Source organism: Parasteatoda tepidariorum, chromosome 9 (assembly GCF_982258835.1).
Source record: "Parasteatoda tepidariorum strain Cologne lab strain chromosome 9, Ptep-v5.0, whole genome shotgun sequence".
Lineage (NCBI taxonomy): Eukaryota > Metazoa > Arthropoda > Arachnida > Araneae > Theridiidae > Parasteatoda > Parasteatoda tepidariorum.
In genome coordinates this window covers 22,987,918-22,998,354 of record NC_141763.1, presented here as the reverse complement: position 1 = coordinate 22,998,354, position 10,437 = coordinate 22,987,918, and the positions used below count along the sequence as shown (strand labels likewise).

At 31.1% G+C, this 10,437-nt stretch overlaps 1 protein-coding gene across 2 annotated transcripts in view; it reads left to right on the top strand.

Annotated features, from left to right (window-relative positions):
• Positions 1 to 271: 271 nt before the first annotated feature.
• The window catches only part of LOC107438360 (uncharacterized), a 96,465-nt gene continuing 86,299 nt past the window's right edge, over positions 272 to 10,437 (top strand). For both annotated transcript variants that reach the window (XM_087151039.1, XM_087151041.1), the window contains exons 1-3: positions 272 to 599; positions 3,795 to 3,980; positions 6,329 to 6,523. In XM_087151039.1, coding sequence (XP_087007165.1) covers positions 524 to 599; positions 3,795 to 3,980; positions 6,329 to 6,523 — 457 coding nt within the window. In that variant the 5' untranslated portion in view covers positions 272 to 523. The remainder of the gene's footprint in view (positions 600 to 3,794; positions 3,981 to 6,328; positions 6,524 to 10,437) is intronic.

Genomic DNA, 10,437 nt, shown 5'->3' with positions numbered 1-10,437 from the left:
TCTTTTGCACCCTGATATTAAAATATTTTCAACCGTAAAATTGAATTAAATCGAATGTTTTGTTTTGCTTAAAACTATTTCATCATAATATCCTATTAAAATTTATTGCAGTCTTTCTATTTTATACTGAAATGAGTGTGATACGTGCATTTATTTTACTTCAACTTAATTCATAATAAAATTTCTATACAGCAAAAGCATTTGAAATCGATTAACCAATCAGTCAACGACTTTATCTTTGCGAACTGACAGATAGCTTGCTTGTAATTTCGTTAGCAAATTCCACGTGAGTTGTTCTGTGAATCCTTGACCAAGGTCAAGTTAATCTGTCAACCGTATTTCAAGGTCCGTCCAAAGGTTGTGCAGTTGTCGGTAAATAAGATCTGTTAGTTTCACTTTCGCTTTGTAAGAATATATAGAGTTCTGAAGCATTGTTCAAACATAGCTGTGATCGTTTTTTGCTGCATCAGATTTGCCGATATTATTTATGAAGAGGTTGTAGTGTTTTCTAACTTTCTATAAAATGAGAACATTTCTAGTTGCTCTGTGGATGGTGATTCTCGTCGCTGAAGTAGTGCTTCCAAATGTGTATAGTATTGGTGAGAATTTTGTTTATTTGTTCTTTAATTAGGGTTTTAAATTTCTGGAAACGAGAGGGGTTAAAAAACTTCTATATCGAACTTGCTCAGGAAGATTAAAATCATGACTGATTTTGTTATGACTCATAACTGCAAATATAAAGAATAAATACTATAAGATAAAAATACAAAGAAAATAAGAAAAGGAAAAAGATTTTACATAAGAGAAAAATTAATATGAATAAATTGTTAAAATTTTAAAAAAATTAGAAGACAAACCAACGAAAAGGTATAATTTTATCATCAGCTCACACGATAAAATCCTATAAAAATCTACATTATTATTTTTAAATTATAACTATTTTTTAAAATTTTAATTACTTTTATGATCTGTTTGTAATATTATGGTACCAAGGCAATTCATAGCACATTCCACGATTTTTCAATCTTTTAAATAATAATTAAGTATCACGATGTACTTTTTCTATACTAGCTACGTATACTTTAGGTAACTAAAAGTTCTTGAAATTTTAAGAAACAAGTTCCAATACAGAAATATGCAACTTTTTTTGGTGGCTCTTAAGAAAAAGAAATTCTGCTGTTTCGGTGTAGTTTCTGAACTCATTTAAGTTGTCAAATACTAGGATATATTTCAAACGCATCAAAGTTGGTATCAAGTTTTATAATATATAATATTGTATATTAACCCTGATTTAATGCTAAAATTTTTGCGTTTGACCATTTTACTTGGAGGTCACCAAGTATTCTAGAGTGCGTGTATGAACAGTGGGTTTTGATTTGTTGGTTCTTAGTGGTAGTACGGTTCTTAGTGGTAGTGGTTGGTTCTTAGTACGGTTTTATTTAAACCGCAGAATGGACCTCAGGTTCAAAGGGTTAATCTTTCGGGATTTCGAACTATAGCGAGTGAATGCCAATAGTTTTAACACGTTGAATGCTATGTAGGTCACCGGTGACCGGCAAGCCTAGATCATTAAAAACACATAATTCGAGTAAATTTTTAATTTTTTAATATTATTATAGGTGCAGAAATGGTTTGATAAAATTAATGCAATATAGAAGACACAAAATTAGCTTTATTTATATACACAGATATGCCAACTTGCTCCAGACAGCGAATAAATATTTTCAAGTGGTAGTTTATTAATTGTGATTCTTGGTTTAATAAATTCAATTTAGTAGATTTTTATCCACCACTATTTCTAAACAATTCGTAGGCTTACATAATTTACCACTTTTTTAAGTTATGTTACCCATTCCAGTGAGTTCTATTTTTATTTTCAAGACTCACAAGTTAAATTCACGGAACTTTACACAGCAGACTTTTACTTATGTCAAATTAAATCACATTAAAAGTTATTTTCTGATAATATAGCCAATTTATATATATATATTTATCAACTTATGGACGTTAAATTCTTTTGCAAATTCTATTCTTTTTAATGAGCAACATTTCGCTGATAAAATATATTAACACGTTGAGCGCCGCGTCAGCCGTCGGTTGCTGACACTAGACTTTCCATTTAGGCAGCGGCAGCCATCGGTGGCTGACACTGAAATTACATTTAGGCTGCGCCAATCACCGGTGGCTGACACTGAAATTACATTTAGGCTGCGTCTGCCACCGCTTGCTGGCACTGACCTTTCACATAGACCGCGAAAAACAGCTGGCTGACAGCGTATAACATGATATAGAACTATAAAATCTACACTTTCTTATGGAATTGTAGAAAATGTATTCAAAATTTACTTAATTATTGTGATTCTTGGTTTAATAAATTCAATTTAGTAAATTTTTATCCACCACTATTTTTAAACAATTCGTAGGCTTATATAATTCACCACTTTTGTTTGATATGTTATGATAAACCTTGTTTGATATGTTATGATAAACCATCCAAAAAAACAACAAAATCCGTCTAATATTTGCAAATTTAGTGTGTAGTTATTTACCGTGGCCAGATGGGCAAGTCATGTAAAATTAGCGTGGCGCTCAACGTGTTAAATGCATTTTCTTCAAATATGTTATTTTATCATGTATCAAGGTATGATTTATCTATATTCATCAATTATATCTTTCATTTTTCAAAAATCAATTATTGTACATATCAAATCATGTTTTATTTTTAGATTAAGTCTGCAATTAATATTAATCTAATGTTACGTAAAAACGTCAATTTGTCATATTGAATTTTTCCATAGTTTTGTTATTTCTCAAGCAAACGGTTTGATTTATGGCTACCACAATGTTTCCCAAATCAATGCATTTTACCTTACTGTATGTAATTTAAAGATGAATAGGATAGGGGCCGCTTCGCGGCCCGACTTCCCAGTTTAGTTAAATAAAGCAAGCAAACAGATATGTCATCCTCAGATGCCCAGTTCCACTACAACAAACGAACAGATATGTTAAGCTAAACCTTTTAAAAAACAAGCAAAATCTGTCAAATTTGCAAATTTAGTTTGTAGTTATTTATCGTTTGGCCAGACGGGCAAGTCATGAAAAATTCGCGTGCCTTTCAACGTGTTAAATAATTCCTCAAACTTCTGTCGAGTTTCTTAATTTATTTATATTCATTAACTTAAATTTTAAAAAAAATTTACGACCAATGATTGATGTACTGATTACATAGATACCGAATCATTTATGTTTGTTGGTAATCACGAATGAATGATTTCTTTGAAAAACAGAGGGGAAACGAAGTAGTTTTGATACAACTTTTTAAACTTTTGTACGCATTGCAAGAATTTCAAAAAAGTATTTTTACGTGACCCGCTTGCAATGCGTTAAAAAGTAATAAATATTTTTGATTTTTACTATGGAAGCTCAAAAATTTAGACTTGCGAGGAATACTTGCTGGTTTATGTTACATTTTCTATAAATTGAGAAAAAAAAATTAGAATTCGTAAATGTACACTTAAAAAATGTGAAATTACAACTTTCTTTAAACTTATTGTTAAATTTGGTTAAAAGTTCAACATAAGGTTTTGATATCAGTGCACCACTAAAAAGTAATCATGTTATTAGTATGAATTTGTGACATCATTTTCAGCTTTCATGTGGCTTATTAATGCTACCATTTACTTTTTGCGTTTTAGATTCTATGTTCCTTCAAAGAGAACTGTTTCAGCCCTTCTTATTAGATAAAGAATTATTTATGTATCAAAATCTATTCTTCTTTTCTTTTTTTTAAACAGCTCCTGGCTATTGTCAATACAATGGAATGTTACATAAGCAAGATGAAAAATGGTATCCCGAACCCTGTACATCATGTGAATGCCTTTCTGGAGACAATTACCAATGTAGCAGAGAATCTTGTCCTTATATGGAATGCAAAACTGAGAAGTACGTTGTCCCAGGAGAATGTTGTCCGAGATGTAGAGGTAAGTAGACCACATTTCGTTGTCTTGGGTGAATAAGTTTTTTTAATTGGAAACATCCAGTAACTATCTTAAATGGTATGATTGTATTTGGTTATGGCAAGTTTAACTCCTATTAACATAAATCTTTAATTTTGATTATTTTATAGAGTCCACCTTGTTAAAAATTTGGTGATACCAATTTGTTAAATATTAACCTCGCGTAGTTTGACCAGTGAACCTATTTGGGTTACTGTGTTGCAATTCTATTTTGAACCACCACATTTCGTTAATGATCATGTTCCCCTTAATACCCTTAGACTCTATTTTCGGCCTTAATTCGTTTATTTGTTGTTTACTTTGAAATCGATAGTTTTTTATTTTCCATTCAATGACTGAAAATAATCAATATCCAGATACAATTTCGTTTTATTTCAATACATTCTATCATTATTGTGGAACTCCCATCCCAAAACCAATAGCATTCTTTAACTCATTATTTCAATCATCCCACTACATTAAATAAATATTATTTTTCAGCAATTTATGTATTTATTTAAAAAAAAAATATTTTTAAAATGTTACAGTAATATTATAATCAGAGGAGAAGGGGCTAGTGAGTAGAAGTTTTAACCATATGTGAAAATTTTTTTTCCAATGAAATTTGCACAAGTTTCATATCAGGGGACCAAAGTAGACACGTTTTCAAATTAATTATTAATATTAAGATACAAGTGAAATAAAAATGAACATAATTTTAGTTTAAAAATACAGTCTTAAAAAAATAATTTTAACTAATTTTATTTTAATTAATATTAAAGCCTGTTGAATGCGGAACGAACAATTTCTTTCATTTTACCGTAAGATTTTTCTTGAGTATTATAAATGGTAGTAAGCGTTGCTGTTTATTTGGTTCATGATATAATAAATTTGATTTACAATGATTTAGGTCAGTGCTCTCCAATCTTTTTATCGCCGCGGACCGGTCAACGCTTGATAATTTTACTACAGCCCGGTGAGGAAAACGGGACGTTGATTGTTTATATTTTAAATTGTTTTTTGATTTAATAATTTTTGATGTAACTGAATTTAAACATGCATTCAAAATTAAATACAATTGCGTGCGGTTTGAGGCGGTCTCTCAGCTCCCGGTTAATATCGCGCCCATGGAAAGTACTACAAACCTGAAAGAAATACACCACAGTAAATAAAATGGAAATAATTTAATGTTCCTTGGGCGGCCCGGGACTATTTGTTCCATTCACCGGTACCGGTTCGCGGCCCGGGTTAGGGTGAACACTGATTTAGGCAACTCGATATACAGAGTGAACAGAAAAAGTGCCCAAAAAAGAAATTGTAATAACTTGAAAGCTATTGTAAATAATTCGTTAAAATTTTGGGAATGAATAATACGGACGACCGAATTTGCTTTACGCACTCTTAATTTTTAAATAATCTGGTAAAACATACTTAATCATACATTTTTTGTCGTTTTATTTTATCTTACCATCCTGTATTAACAAATTAAGTAAATAAACAAGATCTGATTATAGCATGTGAAGTTTCACAAATTTTGCTTATCTCAATTGCTATTACACTAGTACTTGAAATTTTGAGAGAATCTACAGCTTCTACATCAATTGTTTTGTAAATATCTTATCAGGGTTCATACAGTTCTCAGAAAAGTTTAATGTAAGTAGCTAAATTGAGATAAACTTTCATCATTTGTAATCGCCTCTTGAGATTGTCTAAAATGGCAATTAAAAAGATGCTTTTTGTAGTCCGTGGTTAGAGATTCAGACAGAAAGTAAGTGTTTATCAACAAAAAACAGACAAATACATAATTAAAAAACAACGCCATCTGGCGGTATTAAGAAGAATAGGACTTCATAGCAATCCTTCCCTGGGAATGACAACACTTTTAAACCATAAAAACTTTTTTTCCTGATTTGCTAATTTGAAAATAAGTGTTTTATTATGCAACTAATTACATTATTAAGAGTATTTTAAAATACGACTCTTTCAAAATAGGATTTCTCAGGAACTATTCGACTGATTTCGCTAAAATGTTATATTTTACGATGTAAAATTACATTTTTTAAAATGATGCAAAGCATTGTACACCTTACAATTCAAACTTTTTTCTTCTATTATTAGATAAATTAGCAAAAATAATGAATGTTTTCAAAATTTTATATTTTGCATAAAATGGTTTTCGTATGAACAAATTTTATAATTGTGTGCGAAATATTTGTCATTATCATAAATATTTGCATTTATTATAATATATTATTTGTGTATTTACTAATAACTATTTGTCATGATAATGTCTCTGTTATGTATTTAATTACCAAAATCTTCTCTTGAAATAGGTTTTAATGAAACGGGTGAAGATTGTAACTTCTCTGGGCATTTACTTAAAGATGGTGAAGAAATCAATCCAGATTCCTGTACCCCTGTTAAATGTGTAAGTGGAGTTGTACGGCGGGATAGAAAGCCCTGTAAATATATGGAATGCAAAACTGAAACATACATGCTTCCTGGAGATTGTTGCCCCAGATGTAGAGGTAAGGAGGGAAAATATAAATAATTAGAAATCATTATTAGGTCACATGTCACAAAAAAGGCACAATGCATAAATAATTAGAAGGCAGCTAGAAATTGTTTAAAAAATTGTGGTTTGTTCCTGATACCTGAATTTTGCCCCCGCCCCCAAACTGAGCTTTAACCGCTATCTCAAATACTTAGATACTCCATCTTTACCCAGTACTAATATCTAGTTTGCCCCCTCGAATGAAGGGAGGTTTAACTACTTATCTTGAATTTACTTATTTTTTTATATTATATTCGTCGTTGAACAGCCGACTCAATTTTTGTGTTTACGACTACTAATGATCAACTCCGTAGCCTTGTAATTTTGAACCAATTCTGAAGACAAAGTAACTCCTGGATCAGTACCACCAGAAGTATTGATTTGTTATGGGAACATGGAGGACTTTGCGACTCGACAGATTTAATGTGCATCACTCACCATTTACTACACAGAGAGTCTTCGACCGACGGGGATAAAACCCATGAACTGTTGGACATGGCCCTAGTGCCTTAGCAACCAGGCTATCCCGGCCTCATCTTATAGATATAGTTTTGACCCGGTCATGATTTGAACACGCGACTTTCTGATCTTGAATTTACTGAGGAGAAAAGGGTTGACAAGGGAAAAGATCACCATCGTATGTAACCAAGTAAGAAAAATGTTCCCTGCGTACTTTTTCACGCTGAATCAGATGGAAAAAAATCAGTTAGATAAGACTAATAGTTTAGAAGTTATAAGTGATTTATTTAATAAGTATGAAAGATAAAAAAGCACAATATTTCCCTGAATCTATTTACGCGTCCTAAACTCTTACCTGAACATATGAAGTATTTTTTCCATATATTTGTTTTGCTCTGCGTTGACGGAAACCGAAACAAATTAGCTTGGATTTATGATTCAAAAGTTATTTAGGATTTCATATAAAGTACGGTTTTGGACTTGTTTAAACTCTTGACTGATTGATCTGAACTGACTCTGATTTGGATCGACCCCGATTTTGGACTTGTTTGTTTTATTTACAAGTAAAGTAATATAACTAATAATAAAAAGCAAACTGATGAAGATATACATCAAATAGATCAAGATGCTTGATGAAGCGTTTACGCTATTCTCAGTAGATTATAGAAAGACAAAATTATAATTAACTCTGAGAATTTTCAACATTAATTTTAAATCTGTCCTACTCTATGGGTCTGAGCACTGCCATGTGATGGCACTGCCATAAAAATAATATGAAAACTTCAAGTATTTATTAACAGTTTTAGAAGAATCTAACGTATCAAATACTTCATGAAATTTGTAGAGCAGAAATTTTTAGAAAAGCAAAACAGAAACCTACTGAACTGGAAATTAAAAACATTAATGGACATGAATTGGTCATGTTCTACGTAAAATTGAAAAATTTAAAGTAAATCCAGCCTTTGATTGGTCCCCTCAGGGTAATAGAAAAAGAGGACGGTATTTGTTGATTTCTGGCATGCAAACTTGGCCTGTGTGTCAGCTTTATTACTTTTTACTTTATTTAAAAACAACTGGGCACCTGGGCCGCGCAGCGGCCCCTATCCCATTCATCATGAAATTACAATAATGAGTTAAAAACATTTTGAATATAAGCAGTCGTTGTGGTAGCTTTACAATCATATTACCATGATTAGAGAAAATACAAACTTGAACAGAGATATTTACAGTAATTGCCATGAAAAAATGTACAGAAAATATAACCTAGATTAGAAAAAATTACAACTTGAACAGAGATATTTGCATTAATTGCCTTATGTGTCAGCTTTATCATTACCCTCATATCCTTTGTAGGTTTTAATTCAGTGGAATTTAGTAGTATTGTTGTAAATATTTTTTTATCATTTCAACAAGGTAATCATTCGTGTTTGTGTTACTAAAGGCTTGAAGATTCTGTTCAGTTTAGTTTGGAAGATACATTATTTATTATAAAGCTTATCCAAATGGGGTAACCGGGATAGCTGAGAATTAGGTTGGAACTCAAGGTAAGTTATGGTTGGGATTATGAATATACTCTGTTTACCCAATTTTATGGTTGGTTTTCTAGTGGTTTTGTTTAATTTCGAAAAGACTATGCCTACACTAAATTTGAGGTTTTCTGCTTCTGCACATTTCTGAAAGTTTTCTAGTGCGGTGGTCATTTATGGTCTTAATCGATTTAATATTGATCATGAAATCAAATCAAAGAAATCGTTAGCAAAGGCAAAAATTTTTTCATTCATATTCCTGTATTCTTTTAATATTATATTGGCGATGAGTAGCCACAGGATTGGACCAAGGCTTGAACCCTGTGGTACTCTAATAGTAACGTTTTGTAAAATCTCTGTATTCTGCATTGAGTGGCTCACAGATCTAATATTTAGGAAAAAATATTGTGAAGAAAAGCTACGATGCTAATTTAGAAGAAATCAAAAATAAGAAATGGAGGTATTCAATTAATAAAATTCCAAACTCCCCTAGATCCACTGCAGTGGCGGCGTTCCGTCTGGAGACTGGACATGACTGCCTTGCTAAACATCTGTACAGAATTGGTATATTTGGCAGTCCTATGTGCAACCAGAACTTTGAGATGGACAAAGATCATTTGCTCAGTTGTTCTTCATTAAATGAAGAAGATTTATTCAGTCGATATTGGTGAGCTAGGGAGTTGATGCAATTCCAGCGACTGATTCTCATTCATGTTTAAGTGGTTCACGTTTTGCAAGTATGCATGGGATTTATGATGTAAATGATGTAAAGTCAAGTGCTTTTGCAATAAAAAATATTTAAGAAGCTTCTCATAAAGTTCGCTAGAGTGAAACTACAATAATTGTTAATTTAATGATTAAATATCCCATGTAGTAATCACCTTTTGCATTTGTGACACAATGGTTACATTTTGTAAACATCATTGTTGATATAATGATGAAATGTCCCCTGTAGTAATCACCTTTTGCATTTATGATTCAATGGTTACATTTTGTAAACATCATTGTTAATTTAATGATGAAATATCTCATGTAGTAATCACCTTTTGCATTTGTGACTCAATGGTTACATTTTGTAAATATCATTGTTAATTTAATGATGAAATGTCCCTTGTCGTAATCACCTTTTGAATTTGTCATTCAATGGTTACATTTTGTAAACATCATTGTTAATTTAATGATGAAATATCTCATGTAGTAATCACCTTTTGCATTTGTGACTCAATGGTTACATTTTGTAAATATCATTGTTAATTTAATGATGAAATGTCCCTTGTCGTAATCACCTTTTGAATTTGTCATTCAATGGTTACATTTTGTAAACATTATTGTTAATTTAATGATGAAATATCTCATGTAGTAATCACCTTTTGCATTTGTGACTCAATGGTTACATTTTGTAAATATCATTGTTAATTTAATGATGAAATGTCCCTTGTCGTAATCACCTTTTGAATTTGTCATTCAATGGTTACATTTTGTAAACATCATTGTTAATTTAATGATGAAATATCTCATGTAGTAATCACCTTTTGCATTTGTGACTCAATGGTTACATTTTGTAAATATCATTGTTAATTTAATGATGAAATGTCCCTTGTCGTAATCACCTTTTGAATTTGTCATTCAATGGTTACATTTTGTAAACATCATTGTTAATTTAATGATGAAATATCTCATGTAGTAATCACCTTTTGCATTTGTGACTCAATGGTTACATTTTGTAAATATCATTGTTAATTTAATGATGAAATGTCCCTTGTCGTAATCACCTTTTGAATTTGTCATTCAATGGTTACATTTTGTAAACATCATTGTTAATTTAATGATGAAATATCTCATGTAGTAATCACCTTTTGCATTTGTGACTCAATGGTTACATTTTGTAAATATCATTGTTAAT